The sequence below is a fragment of the Thermoascus crustaceus genome (genome assembly GCF_041956765.1).
Source record: "Thermoascus crustaceus strain CBS 181.67 unplaced genomic scaffold VTN00scaffold_7, whole genome shotgun sequence".
Classification (NCBI taxonomy): Eukaryota; Fungi; Ascomycota; class Eurotiomycetes; order Eurotiales; family Thermoascaceae; genus Thermoascus; species Thermoascus crustaceus.
In genome coordinates, this window is record NW_027192533.1 from 1,075,320 (window position 1) to 1,096,942 (window position 21,623).

General features: G+C 50.4%; 10 protein-coding genes across 10 annotated transcripts; 6 read left to right on the forward strand and 4 right to left on the reverse strand.

The window, feature by feature from the left end:
* Nucleotides 1–494: 494 nt before the first annotated feature.
* Nucleotides 495–1,118, reverse strand: VTN00DRAFT_9384 (uncharacterized protein; the record flags this gene model as incomplete). Its single annotated transcript, XM_069436338.1, has 2 exons — nt 495–551; nt 609–1,118. 2 exons carry the CDS (start codon nt 1,116–1,118, stop codon nt 495–497), a joined length of 567 nt encoding a protein of 188 aa, XP_069284969.1.
* Nucleotides 1,119–1,594: 476 nt separating this feature from the next.
* VTN00DRAFT_9385 (uncharacterized protein) lies at nt 1,595–2,591 on the reverse strand (the record flags this gene model as incomplete). The annotated part of the gene is made up of 3 exons (XM_069436339.1): nt 1,595–2,192; nt 2,254–2,378; nt 2,457–2,591. 3 exons carry the CDS (start codon nt 2,589–2,591, stop codon nt 1,595–1,597), a joined length of 858 nt encoding a protein of 285 aa, XP_069284970.1.
* Nucleotides 2,592–2,882: 291 nt separating this feature from the next.
* VTN00DRAFT_9386 (uncharacterized protein) lies at nt 2,883–4,834 on the forward strand (the record flags this gene model as incomplete). The annotated part of the gene is made up of 4 exons (XM_069436340.1): nt 2,883–2,924; nt 3,786–3,875; nt 3,938–4,777; nt 4,829–4,834. The coding sequence occupies 4 exons, from the start codon at nt 2,883–2,885 to the stop codon at nt 4,832–4,834; spliced, it is 978 nt and encodes a 325-aa protein (XP_069284971.1).
* Nucleotides 4,835–5,271: 437 nt separating this feature from the next.
* On the reverse strand, nt 5,272–6,074 carry VTN00DRAFT_9387 (uncharacterized protein; the record flags this gene model as incomplete). The annotated part of the gene is made up of 3 exons (XM_069436341.1): nt 5,272–5,309; nt 5,383–5,791; nt 5,877–6,074. The coding sequence occupies 3 exons, from the start codon at nt 6,072–6,074 to the stop codon at nt 5,272–5,274; spliced, it is 645 nt and encodes a 214-aa protein (XP_069284972.1).
* A 2,586-nt stretch (nt 6,075–8,660) lies between these two features.
* VTN00DRAFT_9388 (uncharacterized protein) lies at nt 8,661–9,374 on the forward strand (the record flags this gene model as incomplete). Its single annotated transcript, XM_069436342.1, has 1 exon — nt 8,661–9,374. The coding sequence occupies one exon, from the start codon at nt 8,661–8,663 to the stop codon at nt 9,372–9,374; it is 714 nt and encodes a 237-aa protein (XP_069284973.1).
* A 2,341-nt stretch (nt 9,375–11,715) lies between these two features.
* Nucleotides 11,716–12,015, forward strand: VTN00DRAFT_9389 (uncharacterized protein; the record flags this gene model as incomplete). The annotated part of the gene is made up of 1 exon (XM_069436343.1): nt 11,716–12,015. The coding sequence occupies one exon, from the start codon at nt 11,716–11,718 to the stop codon at nt 12,013–12,015; it is 300 nt and encodes a 99-aa protein (XP_069284974.1).
* An 866-nt stretch (nt 12,016–12,881) lies between these two features.
* On the forward strand, nt 12,882–13,547 carry VTN00DRAFT_9390 (uncharacterized protein; the record flags this gene model as incomplete). The annotated part of the gene is made up of 1 exon (XM_069436345.1): nt 12,882–13,547. The coding sequence occupies one exon, from the start codon at nt 12,882–12,884 to the stop codon at nt 13,545–13,547; it is 666 nt and encodes a 221-aa protein (XP_069284975.1).
* A 268-nt stretch (nt 13,548–13,815) lies between these two features.
* On the reverse strand, nt 13,816–16,543 carry VTN00DRAFT_9391 (uncharacterized protein; the record flags this gene model as incomplete). The annotated part of the gene is made up of 4 exons (XM_069436346.1): nt 13,816–15,835; nt 15,887–15,996; nt 16,065–16,361; nt 16,418–16,543. The coding sequence occupies 4 exons, from the start codon at nt 16,541–16,543 to the stop codon at nt 13,816–13,818; spliced, it is 2,553 nt and encodes an 850-aa protein (XP_069284976.1).
* Nucleotides 16,544–17,003: 460 nt separating this feature from the next.
* Nucleotides 17,004–18,633, forward strand: VTN00DRAFT_9392 (uncharacterized protein; the record flags this gene model as incomplete). Its single annotated transcript, XM_069436347.1, has 2 exons — nt 17,004–17,018; nt 17,083–18,633. The coding sequence occupies 2 exons, from the start codon at nt 17,004–17,006 to the stop codon at nt 18,631–18,633; spliced, it is 1,566 nt and encodes a 521-aa protein (XP_069284977.1).
* A 663-nt stretch (nt 18,634–19,296) lies between these two features.
* On the forward strand, nt 19,297–20,769 carry VTN00DRAFT_9393 (uncharacterized protein; the record flags this gene model as incomplete). Its single annotated transcript, XM_069436348.1, has 3 exons — nt 19,297–19,382; nt 19,459–19,632; nt 19,710–20,769. 3 exons carry the CDS (start codon nt 19,297–19,299, stop codon nt 20,767–20,769), a joined length of 1,320 nt encoding a protein of 439 aa, XP_069284978.1.
* Nucleotides 20,770–21,623: the final 854 nt, after the last annotated feature.

The window sequence follows — 21,623 nt, forward strand, 5'->3', positions numbered from 1 at the left end:
CTGCCGCTTGGCAAAGGTACACAGCAGATTGTATGAGGTACAGCAAAGGTTCTTGTTGAAATGTTGCTTTTAAAGACACTTCTGCTGTATTAAATATATTTTCTAGACGAGGGAAGTCACGCTGTTATCTCAAGCATACGAACACCAGTCGATGGCACGTGTTTTTGACTCGAAGCTTCATTCGAATGGGTAGCCTATCAACTGAGCACTTGTATACATCAAACTCAAGACCTCCCGACACAAACAATGAGCCAAAAAAGCTATCTTGACCCATGCACACTAAGTATTAACATTAGAGCAGTCAACGCGACAAATTAGTTTCAAGATAGGGGAGATATTTTCGACATGCAGCCCCTCAACTCGCATGATGTGAGATGTTTCCTTTTGATGATGGTCATAATGAGGATAATTATCCACAGAAATGTGAATAAATACCAAAAAAAACAAAATATACTTTGAACATCGTCATTCATCTGTCGCAAGAACAAAGAAGCCTAAGCTCTCTTCCCAAACAATCTTTTCCACTTTTCTGACTTCTTCGGACCCTGTTCCTGCTATTATTTAGCGATCCATTTGCAGTAATCACCCTTCGCTCAGCAGAAGCTTACCTTCGGTTCTTCCGATGGCTCAGCGCCCTCCGATTCAACCCCAATAGACTCATCGTCTGAGTATTCCTCGTCCATGCCGGGGTATCTTCTCTCGGGATCCCCATTGTAAACGACCCACCACCCGACCTTCTCGTCTGGTGCGACTTTGTCTCTAAGGTCTTCCAGCGCGCTTGAGAGCTCTGAATGCTGGTTTTTGAGCTCATCAACATCGAATCCGATGCCATTTTCTGGCAGCGTGAGCACCTTCCCCGCGACATATGCGTAGGGCTGGCTGACAGCAGCGTCGCTGAGATCCTCAGGATCATACTGCTCGATGAGTCGTAGGTCGGGAAGGCGCGCCATTGCTTCTGGTGCCACCTTTTTGAAAGCGTCGATGACTAGGCGCGATGAGGTTGGATTTTGGAGGTACTCCGCAGCCGCATCCTCGAGGTTGTGAATGACGATGAAGACCCGGATGCCGCTTAGGCCAACCCGTGGCCAACGAAAGCCGTGGACGAGGTAGACCGGCATTCTTACTCAGTACGGGAGCTGGGTCAGATTAGTCGTCCTCAAGACTTGAGCCGGAAGAGCTGGAGTTAGCTGAACGGCTCCCGCTTAGAAGTTCACGAATGAAGATCGCGTGTTGAAGCAGCGGTGTTTAGGAACGACCAATTCTCATACTTTGAAATTGCCACAAAACAAGACATCAGCCATTGAAGTCCCCAGGAAAGCTGGCATAGGGGAGAGACCCGATTGTTCTAATTCTGACTAACGCAAGGCTGTACGGAGAAGCCCCATGCAGGGTGATTGATCACTTTTCTGAAGCTTCGAGCGTTGCTGTTTCGTCCGACGCGCTGTCACGTGCTGTACAAAATCTGCCGTACGAGGCACAACCTCTTCGGAATAGTATCACAGAATGAAAATGTTGGCCCATATGGCCACAATCAAACGTGAATATTAATTTACCGATGATGCCAAAGAAAGGACGAGCACGGCCCGACACAGACTTAGGAAGTTGCACCGTACCCCTTCTTCCAACTGGCGTCAAAGGTCGCCTGGTCCACAGCGAACTCTCTGATATAATCTCTCTCCAGGTCATGTGTTCTCCTTCCAAGCAGTACCAAGCTGTGCAGTGGCGGCCCCATGTCCACCTCCGTCAGCTCCTTCAGAGTACCAGCAACTAGCTTCTGGTTTGCAGCGCCTACTCTTGCAGCTCCTACGGCGAGGCTATCGGGCCCATACACACCCTCCTTACGCTCCTCCTCCGTCTCCAACATCTGACTCGCACATTGTGCAACAGTCATGTACCTCGGCGGCTCGAATATCTTTCTTCCCCTCGCCAAGTTCTCTAGCGACTGTTCCTTGACCTTGATATCCAACAGCACGAGAGTGTGTAGGCCCAACTGAACATTCTCCTTGACCTTGTCGTAGAAGGACGACGGTTTCCACGTTTCGGTGAAAAACACCATGCTCACAGTCTGGCCGAAGTTATAGAGCTGCAGGCCAGTGCAGCCAATGGCCGACATTATTGATGCATTGGGAACGGTCTTTGTGGGAATGCCCAATTCGCGGGCCCGAAGGACTAGGTCCGTGTGGGTGGTGGCACTTGAGAAGCTAATCAGCATCGCAACCTATATTAAAGCTATTCCGATAATCATTCACGTACCCGAATGGATCACCGACAACAAGGAATGCCACATCCGTTTTGTCGGCTCCCTGGAGAATCTCATCGCTCCCACTCTCGACCAACTCTCGGTCTGCTACAATGACAGGGCGTCCATAGAAAGCTTCCTACTGATGAACCAGGACATTCTTTAGCAAGCGAAAATAGTGAAGAGAGTAGCGTGCCCAAGAAGTTGGGGAACTCACTAGTTTTTCCTTGTCCACGAGTAGAATGCTCGTGTACGCTTCAAGGTAGACTCTTTCGGCCTTCTTGACCACCTCCAGCCCACGTACAGTAATGTCGGTCTCATCAGCGAGACCCAAACCCACGAGATAGAGCATCTTGAAGGGACTGAGACAACTTTTCTGTGACTTTAAACTTGGTTGTCCGAACAGAATAATTTCATAGCTTCGACCCCGCCAAATGCGGCGGGAGCTCGGTAACGGATCAACGAAGATCCGACATCCTTCGACGTCCATGGCAACCCTCCACGATCGCGTCAAGTCTCATGCTTCTAGAGAACGCCATTTGTTCTGTCACTCTTTTCGTACTATATTCTTTTGATTATAATTATTAGAGGTAGAGGATTTTGAAGGAGTTGTGTCAGATTATTGCTTCCGAACGCTGTCACCATGACTGAACGCTCTCCGAAGTACCGGCAGGAGATCCAGCAGGTAAGCCCCTATTCATCACCACTACAGTCTCGATTGTCTCTCTGGCATATTTCTGGAGCCACCTCTTTGTCCGTTTCTGTGCCCGAGGTTACCCGGTATAAATGTCCTCTGGTATTTTCCAAGCAGCAGTCCGATAAGGATTGCCAAACAGGATTGATATGGAGCTCCCCTGCCTGGGATGCTCCTGGTTCAGATTTTTTTTTCTTGACCCTGTGTTTCTGTAAACAATTAATACGGGCTTTTTATTGATTGAAGGCCACACATGATCTGCTTCTTGTCTGCTTTCTCCCGGTTTTACATCCTAACAGCGCAGAAAAGAGTGATGAAGAAGGTGGTGAATGGATGGCAATGTGAATACTCTGCCTTTTCAGTCATATTGATGTCTATTCATTGTCTGCTGTATTCACTTTTCTTCGACCTTGTATTCAACATGATACCTCCTTGCCCCCTCAAGTTTCTGTTATTTTTCTCTCTTCTGTGTCTGTACTTTGGATAGCCACTACCGCACTTGTCCTCGTTATCCTCTTGCTCTTTTACATCTTCGTTGCAACCATGGACCACTTTTCGCATCCTGTCAATACTGGGGATAGCTACCCTTTCCTTGAATTACGTGTGATGAGGACACCTCAAGGCCCTGCAGCCAAATTGTTCGAAACAGTCCATCCCTTTCAGCAGACGGTTCTTGATGATCACTATAGCCAGACTTCACCTTCAGGCATCGGCACTGAAGATGGTCTGGACCGGTTATCCTCGCCAGAAACAGCAATCACGGTCCATAGTGATGAGGACACGGACTCGGACCCAGAAGACATCGAGACAATGTCAGAGTTCAGGACTAGATTTGCTCACATTATTTGCCAGATGATGTTCGTCTCTGGAGAGACTGCCGAACCTTCTGTAGAAACGACTACCCTCATAGAGGAGATCGTGCGTCAGCAGGTCATTGAAATGGTTTGTCTTCAATTCTATCTTTTCACAACTCAGTCGCAACACCGTTGCTGACTCAGTGATAGCTTGCTCGTAGCACGGCCTTGGCTACTCGACGTGGTGTCCGTTCAATCTCAACTGACGACCTTATTTTCCTGATTCGTCACGACAAAGCCAAAGTCTCTCGTCTCAAGACCTTTCTCTCCTGGAAGGACGTCCGCAAAAATGTGAAGGACTCTGACGATAAGGGGGGCGCGGATGCTGCAGACTTTGCAGCTGCCGATGATCCACTTGCTGGCGCTGGTGTTGCTGGTCCTCAAGATGTTGCTGCAAAGCCCAAAAACAAAAGAGCAAAGGTTGGCCTGCCTTGGGATGTCAATAGCTTCTATTCTGTCCAGGTTCCAGAGAGAGAAGATGAAGAGGATGAGGAAGAAGAGGAGCAGAATTATGCTACCCTCCAACGTCTCGCCAATGCGGACGAGCGAACAAAGAACATGACCAAAGAAGAATATGTTTTCTGGTCGGACTGCCGTCAGGCTTCGTTCACTTTCCGCAAGGGCAAGCGCTTCAGAGAGTGGGCTGGTTTCGGCATCGTTACTGAGTCCAAACCGAATGATGACATTGTCGATATTCTTGGTTTCCTCACCTTCGAGATTGTGCAGACCTTAACTGAGGAGGCTCTGAAAGTTAAGGAGCGGGAAGACCGGGAGAAGAATCGTCGAGGAGGTGCGGACAGCGGAAATGGCGAGAACACCAAGAAACGCAAGCGAGAGACTGGTCTATTCGATCCGCCTGAAGAAGGGAAGACTCCCATCGAACCAAGACACATCCGCGAGGCATACCGTAAACTGCAAGCCACTCCAAACAAGGCCATTGCAATGCGCCTCCACAATGGCCGTGCACCGCCGCGTACTCCCCTGAGACTGGTATGATCCTCCTCTAGTCCTCATGGAGTATACCACTAACACACTATTTAGATCTAATAATCCAATGTTATTTTTGTGACAAAAGTCTTCCGGAAGAGCTTCCTCAGCTGCTCTCACGCATTTTTGCCTCACATATGCTTTTCTAGGAGTTCTTGGCGGGTTTTAACAAATTGTGATACCCATAGGATGGGAGCAGCGGTTTTACTGCTTGGGTTGTTTAGTTTGTTTTCACCTGGGGTTTGCTAACCGATTCTCTTCTATTTTAATCACATGCCATTCTACAAGTGCTCCTAAGAATGCTCCTTTGAGAAGTTGTAATGCCTGAATAGTTCTAAATTGATCATTTCAGATTCAAAGATTATCCATCACTATGACTTGACGGTGTTTCATCCATTGGATACTTACTAGTCGTAATCCTATAATACAAAGACCATGAAAGACGGTACGCCCCCTACTGCGATGTCACAAACCCGCGAAGAGCTTCAGTGTCGACATTATTGAGGCTCATTTTCTCCTTTGTGAAGCATACGCCCTGCAGTAACAAGGTCAGCAAACGCCCCCTTTTCATACTTCTGCACTAAGCAGCAGCATCCAACTCGACTTACATTGCGCCAACTCCTCCACACTCAGCTCCCTGATCTTATTTATCGCCGGCGTCTCACCCTTGATGGCGCCCTTCGCCGTCTCCACGGCCCTGCCGATGGCACCCCGGGCCGCGAGGACATACGTCGCCAGCTTCGCCTCGACCCTGATGACTCCGATGCGCGGGTCGTTGGGCCCGCCGTCATGCACGCCGTCCCCCAGGTCACCCAGCCAGGCCTTCAGCGTCGGAGAGTAGTACTTGTGCACGATCTCGGGCTCCGCGAGGATGGAGGCGGAGCCGGATACGGAGGCCCAGGAGCCGGAGACGGGGTCGAGGAAGGACATGTTGGTCTCTTGCGGGTGGACGGTGAGGTCCATGGTCTTTCCGGAGAAGAGGTTCGTGTGGAAGATGAGGTCGATGCCGCCGTTTTCCTGGATTGGGTTTTCGTGTATTAGTTCCAAGACAGAGATATACATATATATATATGTGTGTGTGTGTGTTGAAGAGTGTACATACCTTCCCCGCCAGCGCCATGCATCTCGAGGTAAGATGGTCGCCATCGGAGGCCTTGGTGGTCAACATGCCGTACTTGATCTCCGAGATGAAGTGGACGAGGTCATTGACTTTTTGGTCCAGCGGGGGGTTCTCGTAGTTTTTCGCCTTGTAGGGGTCCACGGGTTGTGTTCCCGAGCTGGTCTTGATCGTGCTCGACATTGTGGTAGGTTTTACTAGACAGCGTTAAGTTATTGCTCCAAAAAGAAAGGTATTCAAATATAGTGGAAAACTGAATATTCAAATAGAAGGTATGGATTTAATACTTCAATGGTAGCTACTTCGAACCGAGGAGGTTAAAGGGGTTTATATATTCCCCGTCTGAATAATTCAACTTGGAGGACTGACGTCCATTGCAGCACCATTCAAGTTTCTACTGAAACCGGTTGAGCAAGATGTGCATCGTGAGAGTCCCCATGCCTGGCGTAGCTGTGACGTCAAAGTTGGTATACGGAGCACCTCAGCAGACGACAGGTCTTGGCGTTGATGCGACACAGCCAAACAAACTGCTAGACCAGTAGGCATTATTACTTGAATTCCTTGAAATGGATCGAATCGAAAAGAATCCACGTTCCACCTTGCTATTCCGCATTTACGTATGATAGGTACTATGGAAGTGTGTACGGTAGGAGGTAGATTGCCAAAGCTTCTTTTGCAGATTGGCATTTTATGCCCTTGTCCTTACATAATAAGTTGAAACAAATTTTTGAGAGATTGCGACATGGGCATAGACCACTTTGAGATCTTGACCAGTGACTTTCCAGATGAGCGATGAATGTACCATATGTGCTGTTGAGAGGGATAACTTGGATGAATGTATACAGGGGTCCTCTGTTGATAGAGCTAGGGACCCATCCACTACTGTCCGACCTTACTGTCACATGTAATTCCCGGGAGCGATACATTATAGGATATACATTGACCGTCGATGTGCTCCCGCTCTCAGGGATACGCTGTCCAGCATCGAGATGCACGGTGTGCCTTCGATCTCCCCGAACTCTCAATCGGAATCTATTTGTACTTGGATACCTGGGGAAGAAGAGCCATCTCTCTTTATTTTCTCGAAAGATGTACCAGCCCTCTCCGCTGCCGGGACAGAGCGTTATTCCTCTTCGACCACGGAAGAAATTCATTAGAGTCTCAGAGCTTGCATGCGTATACGAAGGCGTCCATTCTATGTTTTTCGCTCCCGTAGATTCATCTTCGTGAAGAGACAGCATTTCGTAATGTTTCCCAGAGGTCTTTAAGTGCCTGCGACTCGTGTGTATATATGACGAAGGGGTCGTCTATTTCCCCGGGTTTGTGCCACAGTACGTAAATATCAGAGCACAGAGTGAATGCACGAAAGTATTAAGCTCCAACAGACTGACTGGCAGTGATTGATGCATCCGTACGATGAACTGTATGCACAACCACGTCGCTTGAAGGATGGCGAAGAACTTGGCGAGCCGATTTACCTTGCTTCGACCATCGATACTCTCAAGAAAGAGAAACTGAAGATCAATGTCTCTGAAGGCCTCCCTTCCGAAACACTCTTCAACACAAGCGGGAGTGACAGTGAGTGTATTGCACCATTCTGACCAGACTCTTTCTTCGTCGCGCGACATATCTATCACAAGGCCGCCCATGACGATCAAGAAGCCATGCGTTATTTTGAATTCTTCTGACTCAGTCAAAGTAATTGACGAGGATGATGATGGCTAAACAAGAACTTAGCAGTTAAGTTGAAGACGTTAGGATAGGAAGAGGGATGTCCTTCAATCGCACCTTTGAGACGTGAGAACGAGACTCGACACAGTAATTCTGCACATTTGGACCTTTGTTGAGAGGAGCTTGCTCTTCACTAGTATGTGGAAGACCTTTTTCCTGGTCCAGATACCTATCTCGGACTCGTTGCTTAAAGCGCCTGTACAAAGCAGTCACGCACGACTCCGATTCTTGTTGTCCACTGCGCTTTCGAAGCAGTTTCGCGATCCTCACGGCCTGCCGTCTCTGCGACCAAGCATTGTAGACCACGAGCTCAGGTGCTAGTAACGCAATCACCATCCATTTGATTCTGATCCACCATTTCATCCACCATCCGCACTTGCGGTGAAAGACGTTGAGGTGAAGAGCGCTGTACACGCACAATCCCAGCGTAATCACGCAGGTCTGTATGAGGCCCCATGTCCCGCGGGTATTTGGATCCGGGGTCCAGCGCGGATCGGTATAATTGCTTGTGCCAAATATCGGCAGACCTATAACCAGTGAAGGTCAGTAGGGGTCTATCGTACGAGGAAGAAGGACGAGAGCATGCATCTGTCAGAGATGCTAGACATGTAATAATCGTGCAACATGGAAAACAAAAAGGAAGCCATTTTGAGCAAGGCTGGATACTGTCTATGTTGTATGCGCCTGGTGTCTGCTGGGAAGACGCCTGTGATAGCCTTAGCGGTAAGTATCTAGATGTTATCGGTGTTGCAAGCAAGACTTAGTCCGTACCTAGACCTCGCGACTGTAGCAGATCCTCCCAGATCGCTCCCTATTCTATTTTTAAGACTCCAACCGAGTCTCATCCTTGCAGCAGTTAAGTGCGCAGGCATAACTGATGATTTCTTTTGCTTCTAATGGGTTTTCTGGCGACTTTGCTACAGAAGCCCATATATGTTGTCGGCTCGTGCCCCTCGTCTTAAACAGCGTCCGCTGTCTCTGTGCTATCGTTCTGCAGACTCATCATCCTTTCATTTTCAAAAAACCCTGCTGCCCGCTATGTTAGTCTTCGTCTTCGTCTTGTTATGCTTGATCATACCTCTTTACATTGTCTACAAACCACCCACCTTTCTGATCCGCTACTTCCAGCGCCGATGGCCCGACGTCCTATGGCAGGTACCAACCTCCAAAAAGATCATGGCCCTGACCATCGACGACGCGCCGTCCGAGTACACAGATGAGATCCTGCAGGTCCTCAAAGCGCACGGCGTCACGGCGACCTTCTTCGTCATCGGCTCGCAGGTGCCCGGGCGCGAAGAGACGCTGCGCGATCTGGTGCGCAACGACAACGAGCTCGGCAACCACGCCATGCACGACGAGCCGTCGCGGTCGCTGAGCGACAGCGTGCTCGTCGAGCAGATCCGGACTGTGCAGAAGAAAATCCACGATGTCTATGCATCTGAGGGGGTGAATGCGCCGCCCAATTACTTCCGGCCCGGGTCGGGTTTCTTCAGTTCGAGGATGCGCAAGGTCCTGGCAGAGCTGGGGTATCAGCTCGTTCTGGGTAGCGTGTACCCGCATGATCCGCAGATCCCTCTTTGGAGGGTCAATGCCAAGCATATTCTCAGTATGCTGAGGCCCGGGGCTATCATTATCTGTCATGACCGGAGGAGTTGGACCGCGCCCATGCTGCGCAAGGTGCTTCCGGAGATGAAGCGCAGGGGGTACCGTGTGGTCACGGTGACTGAGCTATTGAAGGAGGGAAGGACTTGACGCTTCGCGGACGATGTCCAAAAGGGAGAGGAAAGATCTCCGCTATGTTGCCAGCTTACTACCATCATGATTTTATCCTGCGGATAATTATTTCAGGCTTCTATGTACTGTTCTGCACAATCTGCGAACCGGCTGATTACGGGAATTTCATGTGTTCCTCATCCATAGATCTATTTCTCATCAAGTACTGCTTGCTATGGACAACCCTTCGGACTTTTCCGGGTTGACTAGATGCACCACTCATCAAGAGCTGGGAAAGCTAAATACAGCAGTGTCAAAAATGAAGGCATCGCGAGTAGCAAATAGAGACCATCCTAGAACTCCAGTTCCTAATAGAAGCCTTCAATCATATGAATCAACGAATGAGACCTGTTAGCCTTATCCTTCTTCGAGGGCAACGAACTTCTTGTGGCGGACTTGATTCTCTTAGCCCCTTGCTTCGCAACATCCGCTTGAGGCTCGCTTTGAGAAGATTGATCAAATCCTGATACGTGTTCAAATGACTACTCAAAGTATCTGAAAACGTTCTCTTCATTGGCTTCAATCAGACAAGATGTTGGTCATGTGAAATAATAAATTCAACTAACCCAGACTTACCTCGGGCTTATCAACGGTCGTAGTGCAAGTCGTGAGATCTTCAACGCTGTTAGAGCCACGAGTTGCCTCCAGATACATGGCTATTGATGGGGAAATCCGTGAGGAAGCAAATTCAGGAGAAAAATCTCGGATTTTCGATGGACCCACCGGCCCATGGTTTTCAGGTTAAGGTCCATGAACATTGAAACTAAGAACTTCCTCGGTAATCTCGAAGGGTTCTCACTCCGGCCCGCCCATTCCAGTATCTTCAAAGCTACTTCCGGTGTAGCAGTAGCAGGTTGTAGCTGGTAGAGGCACGTTTGAACGACATACTTTTGGAGTATAGATGTCACCGCTCCGTAGGAGTAAAGCACCCTTAAGAATTCCAAAGGAGGGAAACCAGATTCGAGTTGGTCTCGTAGTATCCTGTAGCTCATAATTGCGATACTTGGAATGTTGAACTTATCGGCAAAGACGAATACCTGTAGGTACAGCTCCAAACTCAGGTTCGACACGTGGTAAGGCACCTCTGTACAACCAATAAACGAAGACTGAGAATGCATCTGGAGAGTCCTCGTATAACTCAATTTTGGATTGACCGCTCTCGCAGAAGTTACCATTCAGCATCGTATTGAAGACCGAAGAGCATGATGCGAGCAGATTACGATGGATGTTGAAGCTTCGAACATCTTGTCCTGTACCGACAACAGTAGTGACAATATTGTCCTCGAGAGACCTAACGACAATGTGTTATAACCACAGTCATATTTCAGGAATCAATAAGACTCACGAGGAGAAAACGCTGAAATCTTCAGTTGACATGGTAATTCGCACTCCGACGAATCAGATGAAGATGATCGTCCTCGGTAGTAGACTTCGTCTGAGCGCGGGAGCAACGTAGGCTGAAGCTGTTCCTCTAGAAACACTGATCACTATGATCACATTCTGTAAGCCATGCGTGTTAAATATGAATCTAATTCAGGACTCCATTGTGGACTCACTAAATCCTTGTAAGAAGACACGAAGGTATTGACAGGAATTCTGCGTTCCTCTCAGATAACATGTCAGGAGTCAAGCTATTTTTTGTGTTATGGAAGCCCGAGCCCCAAGTGTAAATAGCTTGACTTTCCTTGCCGGATCGAGGTAGAAAAGAAGGACAGAATTACCCCTTCCGGATGGGACCGCTCAATCTATGGCGAGAATGCTTTAGAGTGTTTGCAAGAAAGTACAAACTTCAAGCTTCATAGATCTTGCGCCCAAGCTCAGTTGTGCTTCACAAACGCCTGACGAATGATCTTGAGGGAAAAAAAAACCGAACTGAAAGGAAAATGACTTCACGGCCTAAGAAGAGGATGTGAATGCCTTGTGGCAAGGGAAATGAGGAATGCGAATTGACAATTTTCAAAAGGCACTTATTCCTGATCTCGCAGGCAAGATATATCTGAGGTTGCAAAGAGTTTTCGTGTTAACCAAAACCCGATTTAAGTGTAGAAGCACAAACATACCTTGCAACGAAGTGCCAGAAGAAATTAATACTGAGGAAAAGCAGACCTATAATCAAAGCTGAATGGGAGGGAGCATCAAGACCAGTGGTTAGCTGCAGGTTTGAACTTTTAAGAGCGTGGACAAAATGTGCACCCGCTGTCTTATAGGAAGAACAGATGGCAGTCAATACGCAACACAAACCTTCATTTCCCCATATTTCCAACTTCCTCAACGCCCTTATCCTAGCCTTTCTCTTCAACCATGTCGGAACCAAATCCGCATGGCAGCTTCTCCCCTGCACGACCAGACAGCCCCCACGGACACGCGGACACTCCAGATGCCGCCTCCGCCTCTCCATGATCCTCCTGATCCGCCAGTTACAGAACGACTCGTCCGTCCGGAAGGAGCACCTCTCCATCGGACACTCGAGCTTCAGCTCGAAGCGCTCCACCAGCCAGTCGACCTTGAGGTGGACGCCCGTGTAGACAATGGAGTAGAAGTGGCGGCAGGTATGCTTCAGCGCCAGGGCATCAGGGTATGGGAGATAAGATGCAATGTGGAGATGCAGCTCCGTCGGTAAGCCCATCAGACTGTTCCTTGGTAGTATGGCTGGGGCTGTTGCATCTTCTTGAGCTGGTAAGCTCTCCATGGCAATTAATTGTCTGAAAAAACGTTTAGTAATTATATGAACAGCCGCCAGTTCTGTGAAGACAGACAATTTGGCACCAACTATATATAGTTCAACGAAATGGTGTTGCCTGAGACCACTGGCTTAACAAACAGGCGTGATGCTAAATAAGGGAACAGTTGTCTGACTTTGATCGAGCGGATGCAAATGATCAAATCAATCAAAAGGATGCTTGTGGACAAATATCCAAGCAATTATGGCTGAATAAGAGGCTTTTATAACTGTCGTTACGAAGGAAATATCTAGGGAAATACCTAGTACTTGGCAGAGGGGCGCAGGCGGATCTTTCACAATACTAGAATAGGACGAAACAAGCTCTCAAAGTTCAATAGATACGTGGTATATGCGCAATAATTCCATGCAAGTCGAATACCCATCATGAAACGTAGCAAATGTACTTGAGCTGGAAGGACAGAGAGTCAGGAGGAGAGAGAGGGCCTTGCATGCCCTTGCATGCGGCCGATGGCGGCGCAACGGCATGAGCCACACGCCACGCAGAGGCTGCTAGAGCTCCGTCGTCAACAAGCTCCAAACTCCAGCATCAAAGACCGTCGACGAACTGCACCTCTTATTACGACATCCACGCTGCCTCCAATGGCCCCATAACGACTGCTTACCGAATATCTTACGAGTGTCCAGCCGGTCTTCCTATATTCTTGATCGATTCCTGAAGTCGAGGAATCAATCCTTCACTTTCATCTGGGGTTTCGCCCCCAAACGTCATCGCCATCCCCATCCATCACCATCAATCAATCACCATGTCCGACAAACCCAAAGCCTCCGCCTACGGCACCCCCTCCTCAGACACCTCCTTCCGCAAGACCTGGGACCGGGAAGAATACGCCAAAAAGGCCCAGGAGGAGGAAGCCAAAGCGAAAGCCGAGTCCAAGGCCCGATATGAGGCGAAGCTCGCGGGCAAGAAATACCATGCCCCCGTCGACTACAGCAGCCTGGAGGCGACCGCGGCCCGGTCGCAGCGGCTCGATGTCGCCTCCATGGTGGGCAAGACGACCATCGTCCCCGCGGGTGCGGCGGTCGGCAAGAGGGGCAAGGGAGCGGGTTTCTACTGTCCCGACTGTGATTTGACCTTCAAGGATAACATACAGCTGGTGGAGCATCTGAATAGCAAGCAGCATCTGATTGCGACGGGGCAGAGCGGGGAAGTTGTTCGGGCAACGGTTGAAGATGTGCGGGCGCGGCTGCGATTCTTAGCGCACCAGAAGCGGGTGAAGGAGGAAGAGGAGCGGAAGGCATGGCAGCTGGATCTGGGGGCTAGGCTTAAGGAGAGAGAGGAGGAGGAGGCACGGGAACGGGAAGAGAAGAGGAGAAAACGGAACGAGAAGCGGAGGAGAGCCAAGGAAGGAGAAGATGGAATCAAACAAGAGGAAGAGAGCTGGGAGGGAAGACTTGGGATTATTGCATGAAGTTTTCTTTATTTATTTTCAGTTATGGGGATTTATGTTGATTTGGTTGGGATGCCAAATTATGATGATAAGAGCTACGGTATACCCATGGCGTTCAGGTGGTCTTTATAGATGGATTAATTGTTTAAATCCAGCAAAGTGTTTATACCGCGCAAGACATTCGCAGACTATGTCCAAACATTGCCCTCCTTAATATAATAGAAAGAAGACCTCTTGCCAACAAACGCCGTTCCAAGTGCCCCCCCGCCTTCAGCCCGAAGTGTTCAATTCATTCAATACATTCAATTCCCTCAAGCGCCCTCATTGCCCGTCCGCCTTCTTTCTCGAATAGACTCACTAGCCTTTCGCATTCGCGTTTCAGTCTCTCTTCTCCATTCTTTGCATTCCAGGAGATCCACTCCTCGACGGTCATCTTCTTTTCTGGGCTGCTTAAATCCGCCTTAGCTCCATTAAGGATATTGGTCAGGTTGACATTCTCCTTATCGACAGATCCTGCAAAGAGTATCTCCTCTATATCCACGGGATTCCACGGATACGGTGTTCTCAGGTATCCCGTATTTGCCTGTCGCTTCGACGGCGACATGGCCGGCGTGTTGGTTGCAAGGGGCACACGGACTGTCTGAGATTTGGAAGGTGACAGAACAGGAGGGCGCGTCACGGAGGGCCTTGTGGATGGAGGTCTGTTCTCCGCGTCAGAAGACTGGGGTGAGGGAGATGGCGTACTCTTCTGAGCCGGGGCCACCGGAGACGACGGTTTATCATCCTGTACTGCATCAGGTTCATGCGCCCGCGATCCTGAAATGGACTGTGCCCTATGTTCTTGAGAGATATCACTAAATCTCCGGGTAGTTTTCGGAGGTACTTTCGATGACCTGCGCACACCGCTCTGGCGGTTCGAATCTTGCTGGGGCATGTCTTCTTCGGCATTTGGTCTAGTCTCCTCTTCATTGTTTTCGATGGTGGACTGCCTCCTTTCCTCGATATTTTCAGCGACGGGTTCCTCTTTTTCGGATTCCGACTCAGTCGGCCCAGTAGCCATCTTGGTTGCCTTGGCAGTCTTCTTCGTTTTGCCTGCCGTGGCTTTCTTCTTTGAAACTTTCTTCGGTGCTGGTTTGCTTGCAGGCTCCATGTCTGACTCTCGTGTTGGGTCCCTCAATTTGATCTCAACAGATACAGATGAATCATGATGCTCGAGACCAGTGGATGTACCGTCTGCCGTATTAAAGCTTTCTGAGTTGCGAGCTGTAGATTCAGGTTGTCTAGGAATGTCCTGCGCTTTGGATTTCTTATTATTTGCCCCTTTTTGCTTACTTGCGGTCTTTGGAGGCTTTGTCTTCGAAGGTGGCATTTCATTCTCTTCCGACTTTATCTCATCGGGTTCATTCTGCGCATTCAGTTCCTCCTGAGGTTGAGCGCCCTCAACGTCGTCCGATTCTTCTCTCGTTTCTCGCACATGTGCTTTAGAGGCGGTGGTTGATCTCTTCCTTGACTTGGATATATCTGAGCTGCGTCCGACGAACTGATCAGGAGCAGCCTCTGCGGCTTGACTCTCGGAATTATCAGGCGCATGGCGCGAGAGATCGGCCTCGAGTGCTGCATCTATCTCGGAAAGCGCTGCATCTATATCGGCATCGTCAGGTACGCGAGACCTTAGAGAAGCTTTTGACGCAGCTGAAGTCCGAGATGCTTTTCGAGTCGATGAACTGCCTTTCTTAGTACCCTTGCGGCTCTTCTTGGGTTCAGCTTTTGATGTAGGTTCTTCGGGAATAATCGTTTCCACAGTCTCGTTTACGGTACTTAGTTGGACGCTGTTCCGGGACTTCGTAGCCCTCCTCTTCGCAGGGGGCTCGGGCTGAACGGGGTTGTCCATGTATTCCCGGCCCTGCTCATCTTCGCTCATCTCACTGCTCAGCCTCTTCTTTCCTCGTGTTGTTTGCTTTGGTTTGGACATCTCAGGTTGTCTTCCGTCGTTGCTGTCCAGGTCCATCTGGCTTCCCACCTCAACCGGGTCTTCCTTCTTCGCCTTGCCGCCTTTGGCTTTCGACTTCGAAGATTTCTTGGTATTCTTTGTCGCTTTAGCATCTAATTGGGAAATGATACTCTGGTCGTTCATGTCGTCAAAAGCCGCTGCTGGTGCTTCGGAGACGGCTGTAGCGACTGATTGTGTTGAGAGACGAGAAGCCTTGGATGTGCGGGACTTTTTCGAGCGCGGCGCTTTCGTCTTCTTGCCGGGTGGTTGCGCGAAAACGAAGAAGGAACAATCTGAAGAACGGCGATAATGTTCATAACTAAAGCAGTTAGCTGAGTCTGAGGAAGGAACAACGGGGATGCACACTCACTATGGATCATCTTTCGGCTCCCATCCGTCGAGCGATAATTTACAATAAGCGCAACTTGCCAAGTCGGCGCTCTCTTCAGTGGGACAGAAGTACCAGCCGCCTTCGACCATCTATCGGAGAAAGCCACAGATTAGAAGAGGAATCATTAGAGCTAAAGTGCAGGACGCCATTGGCATACCTTGTCCGACTGGCACACCCATCCCCGTTTCCCATCATGTGGCCATGCCGACCCAAAGGTCGCCTTTCTCGCTTCCACTATCCTGGAGCTCGTCGGGTCCTCAATCTCGGCGGGATTGGAGGAGCGCTGCTGGATATCCATCATGATCGCCCACCCGCACTCACTGGAGTGCTTCAAATGCTCTGTGATCGGGTTGTCATCTTCCTCCCATCCATCCAGGGCTCTCTCGCAAAGGAAACATGCAGTGTTATCGGGGTTGGTCTCATAGGGCTTGTAGTAGAAACCCGCATGGGCCAGCTATGACGCCAGTCAGTCAATTGCTGTCAGGCAGGGAGCTCCAGGGCAGCAAGTACCTCGGCGGGTGAAGGTCTGTGGTGCGGCCAGGTTATTGGCTTCGCAGTTTTTGCGCTTGAAGTCCTTCGTTTTGCGGGGGGTAGGGCGACATCGAAGCTGGCCAGGCGGGCCGCGAAGGTCTCCATTCTTTGAGTCATTGGTTCAGATAAATGTCTCCCCGAGGAGACAGAATCGGAAAAACGAGACCAGATGCAGTTCAGCCGTGTAGATAGCGCCCCAAAGCCGTGTATCAGGGGGTTTGTAGGCTCGTAGGCTCTCTGTTTACAACGATTGTTTGGGTCTGCCCGAGGCGCGCACGCGAGGAGCGAGGTCACGTGACTCAGCTATTTTGGGCGCGGCTTGGCGACCCGATCCTCGGGCCCGGGAACGCCCGCCGAGCCCGGTTCTGGCGGTACGTCAGTGCTTCTGTCGCTGCGACTATTACCAAGCACTGTCCTTTGCTTCTTAGTCCATAACGCTCTGTACACTTTAATCTTGTCTTTCGCCCCTGAAAAAATGGTTTGAAGTCCTGTCCCAAATGCCAGCTTCTTTGCCCCTCAGTTACAGCCTCTGCTGTGCTCTGCGTTCTTTCTTCTAGCCGTTACCATGCGACAACTCTCCGTAAGAGGAATACTCCATCGCACCTTTTGCAGACACGAGCATGAGCTGACCGCATCTTCCTTAGACTCTCCCTCTATACTCCGGAACGGGGTCGCCTGCGCGGCTACTACGCCATGTGCAGCCCATTCCGCGGTGTTGCAAACGCACTCCAAGTTCCATCCGCTCTCTCACAACTGAGCCTTCCTCGAGCCCTTCTAGCGGGGGTCTTCCTCCGGGACTCGAACCGACCGTTCACAAAGCTCCCAATGTTCAGTCAAAACCGGCGAACAATCCTCCTAGTTCTCCATCTTCAACCGCACCGTTCTCTACCTCTTACCCACAGTTGGCCCCGGATTGGGATGAGAATCCAAACCTGTCGATTTCTGCATTCTCCGAGCTTCCGTCGAAGAACTTTGGCGTCAACCAGCATATGATCATAAATGAAGAGTTTAAAGAAGCCTTGCGTCAAATTCTCTGGAAATTCAGGGCACCAATTCGATATGCTTTCGCATATGGGTCGGGGGTCTTCACCCAGACGAGCAATCCGTCCGGCTCTACCTCAGGTCATCCAGCTGCGCCACAGGCAATCCAGGCTGTTCAACAAGGCAAAGGTAAAATGATCGATTTTATCTTTGGAGTGTCCTATACCCAGCATTGGCATTCACTCAACCTCCATGAACACCGTGATCACTATTCGGGACTTGGCTCCCTTGGGTCTTACGTGGTCTCACAGACGCAGGACAGGTGGGGAGCGGGCGTATATTTCAATCCTTTTGTCACCGTTAACGGGACCCTTATCAAGTACGGTGTCGTGAATCTCGATACCCTATGCAGAGACCTCAGCGAGTGGGACACGCTGTACCTTGCGGGTCGATTGCACAAACCAGTGAAGATTCTTCGGGACCATCCGAGAGTGCGACTGGCGAACCAAATGAACTTGCTCTCTGCGGTGCGTGTGGCGTTGCTGCTGCTGCCTCCAGAGTTCACCGAGTATGAGCTTTACAGCACCATTGCAGGGATCAGCTATATGGGAGACCTTCGAATGTCACTGCCGGCTGAAAATCCCCGAAAGGTCAATAATATCGTCTCCAACCAGATGACCAACTTTAGACGACTGTATGCGCCGCTGATCGAGAACCTGCCCAACGTCACGTTCAACGATCCGCGTCGTAGCGAGTGGGATTGGATCGAGAATCCCGAGGCGAATATGCGTCTGTCTCAAGATATGGATCCCGTCAAGCGAGGTAACATGGTCCGTCGACTGCCAAAAGCGTTCCGCGACAAGTTATACTTCCAGTACCAGTCGCGGTATCAAATTCCACGCGCAGAATTTACCAAGATGATCGAGGAAAGTACCGACGAAGACCCGCAGAGGATCCACCGGCGACAAGGCGGACCGTTCGACCGAAGAATAGCTGCTGACGACCATCTCAAAGAGGAGGTTCAGAATTCGATCAAGAAGACCATACAATGGCCAAGTACAATGCAGAGCATCAAAGGCCTGTTTACCGCAGGGCTAGGAAGGACCTGGCGCTACATCCGCGAAAAGCGAGAGAAATACAGAGACTCCGGGAAGCAGCCGGCGCAAACAGCTCCGGTCGAGGGAACAGAAAAGAGCAAATCGAAAATGGAGTAGTCTCGTTCGTTCGAGGTCTTCCGCGGCATGTGTTTTTTGGGTCATCAATGAACGCTGTTGTTCGACGGATATCCATGAAGCGTCGTTTTCTTTTCCTGGGAGTTGTCAGAATGCAAGAAGGGCAAGGGAAGTTATAGATATGCTGAACCATTGAAGGCGTTTGGTGGTCTTTTGAAACTGGCATGAAGCACTAGCATGTTGTAGTATACATGTATCTATCTTTTGATCAACAGTCCATCAGGAACTAGGAAATATCAACTTCTGTGCAGCTGAAGATCGTAAGCCATTGGGCCTTTGAAGGATCCCCATAGTTACGATATCACTGCGAGCGTGACTTGTGTACTGTACACATCGTTGGACACTGCACGTTTCGCACAGAAAGGAACGGAGACTGCGGTGCCGTTGAGTTCTCAACTAGAATAACATCCCACGGAGACTTCTAAGCGTTCTAATTGCTGATAAGCATCTCACCAAGTCCTAGCATTCATGATCGCCTTAGCGTACGCTCCTCGATGCTTGGGTGATGAGTTGTAGCGCTGTGCAGATCATCATGTCCCTCACGCTCCAGACCTCCGAGACCGCACCGCATCCATCATCCAACGCTCCCCGCCACCCCACCACAAAAGTTCCTCCAGACATCTCCGACAACAACACGCCGGCACCATGGCTCCGAGAACCTCGCCGTTTGACCTGTCGAAATGCGCGCGCCCGAATATTCTGAAATTGCAGCCATACCGGTGCGCAAGAGAGTGTGTCTTCCCCAATTGCTCTCCGAAATCCTGTCGGGATCTTCTCTCCTTCGGGTGCGGGAGGCTAATGAGTCAGTGACTACAAAGATGACGGGACGAACGTTCTGCTCGACGCGAACGAGAATGCCTACGGTCCGGGACTGGCACTGAACAGTGAGGGTGCGCTCGAGCTGTCTACGGTGGATGGTGCTCAGACTGGTTCGTCGAAGCCGGATATCGACTTCCTGGGCCTGAACAGATACCCCGATCCGTGAGTTCTGGTGCTTTCTAGATATAGACAATGGGGAAATGAGTGTTTCTGAGTTGCTGATTCTCCGTGCACTTCAGGCACCAGATCGAACTCAAGCAGCTGCTCTGCCAGCTTCGCAACACCCACACCCACACACAGAAGGACCTGAAGCCCGAGAACCTCTTCGTTGGTGTCGGCTCGGACGAGGCCATCGACGCTCTCCTGAGATGTTTCTGTACTCCTGGAAAGGACAAGATCCTTACCTGCCCCCCGACGTACGGCATGTACTCTGTCAGTGCCGATGTCAACGATGTGGGCATCGTCAAGGTGCCACTGGACGTCAACAATGGTTTCCAGCTGCAGCCGGACAAGATCAACGAGACCCTCGCCGCGGATGAGACGATTAAACTTGTCTACATCTGCTCTCCCGGAAACCCAACTGCAAACTTGATCCGGAAAGAGGATATCCAGAAGGTGCTGGAGCACCCGACGTGGAACGGAGTCGTCGTGGTCGACGAGGCCTACATTGACTTCGCGCCCGAGGGCTCCAGTCTTGCGGAGTGGGTGACGGAGTGGCCCAACCTGGTGGTCATGCAGACGCTGAGCAAGGCCTTTGGCCTCGCCGGTATCAGACTGGGAGCTGCCTTCACCAGCGCCCCCATCGCCCTGCTCCTGAACAGCCTGAAGGCGCCGTACAACATCTCCAGCCCGACCAGCGCCCTCGCCAAGGCTGCTCTAGCGCCCAACAACCTTGCCGTCATGAACTCTCACCGCGAGAAGATCATCAAGCAGCGTGAGCGCATGCTGTCCGAGCTCCCCAAGATCCCCGGTGTCGGCCGCTTCCTGGGCGGCACCGAGGCGAACTTCCTCCTGGTCGAGATCCTGGACAAGCCTGCCAGCGCGGGCGGCAAGCCCAGTAACGTCACCGCGTTGGCGACGTACGAGGCCATGGCGGAGAAGAAGGGCGTCGTGGTCCGATTCCGCGGTAAGGAGTACGGCTGTGAAGGGTGCCTGCGTGTGACTGTGGGTACGGAGGAGGAGGTGACCAGGTTCCTGAGTGAGTTGCGGGTGGTGCTGCAGAACCTGTTTGACGGGACGAAGATCGAGTCGTCGAAGGAGGAGCAAAAGGAGAACGCGGCCAACAGTGTTGTTGACTAGGTTTTCCGCTTTTCGTGCCTGAACTAAGCTCCTTTCATCATTTATATCGCTTGTTGCTCATCACTCCATATATATCAAAAGAGATAGATTCAGGTCAGGTTACTGGAATCATGCAAGTATACATATCAAGTCGCCATAACATAGAGATACAAACTGTGGACCTCTTTCTCCATTCATCATTGGCATTCGTAGAACTAGGACTGTCATGATTGCTATTACCTCGATCGATCCATCCATCTTATCGACACACATTTACAGATCAGGTCAGATCATCTCAGTCTAACCTAATTTCTGCCGCCGCGTCTATCCCACAACTCTCCACTCCACTTCGATGCCATCCGATCTGGAAGAATCTGCATCTGCACCACCTCCCGGATGGATGGATGGAATAGGTGGATAGATGACATCGAGGCGGCCCGGTCCGGTCCGGTCCGTTGGGGGAACCAATAGAGGTATATACACACTTTACACTTTACATTCCCAAGCAGGACTTATGTCCCACAGAGCGGAAGAGACGGCTATCTGTGTGACTCATTCCCAATTTTTCTTGTGCCGCCCCCTGCAACTCTCGGGACATGTTTCCCAGCTGGACGGTGGCTATTATTATGGGATCGGATGCGGGCAGAGAGACAAACAGCATGCAACTTCTGCGGAGTAGTGTGGACGTCATCCTGCAGGAAGATATCTACAACTTTGATGAGACTGGCTTTGCAATGGGCCTGATAGCTACTACTAAGGTAGTAACTAGGGCTGAGATATACGGTCGTCCATCTCTTTTGCAGCCTGGAAATTGTGAATGGGTGACTGCAATTGAAACTATTAATGCTACAGGATGGGCTTTACCATCTTGTATT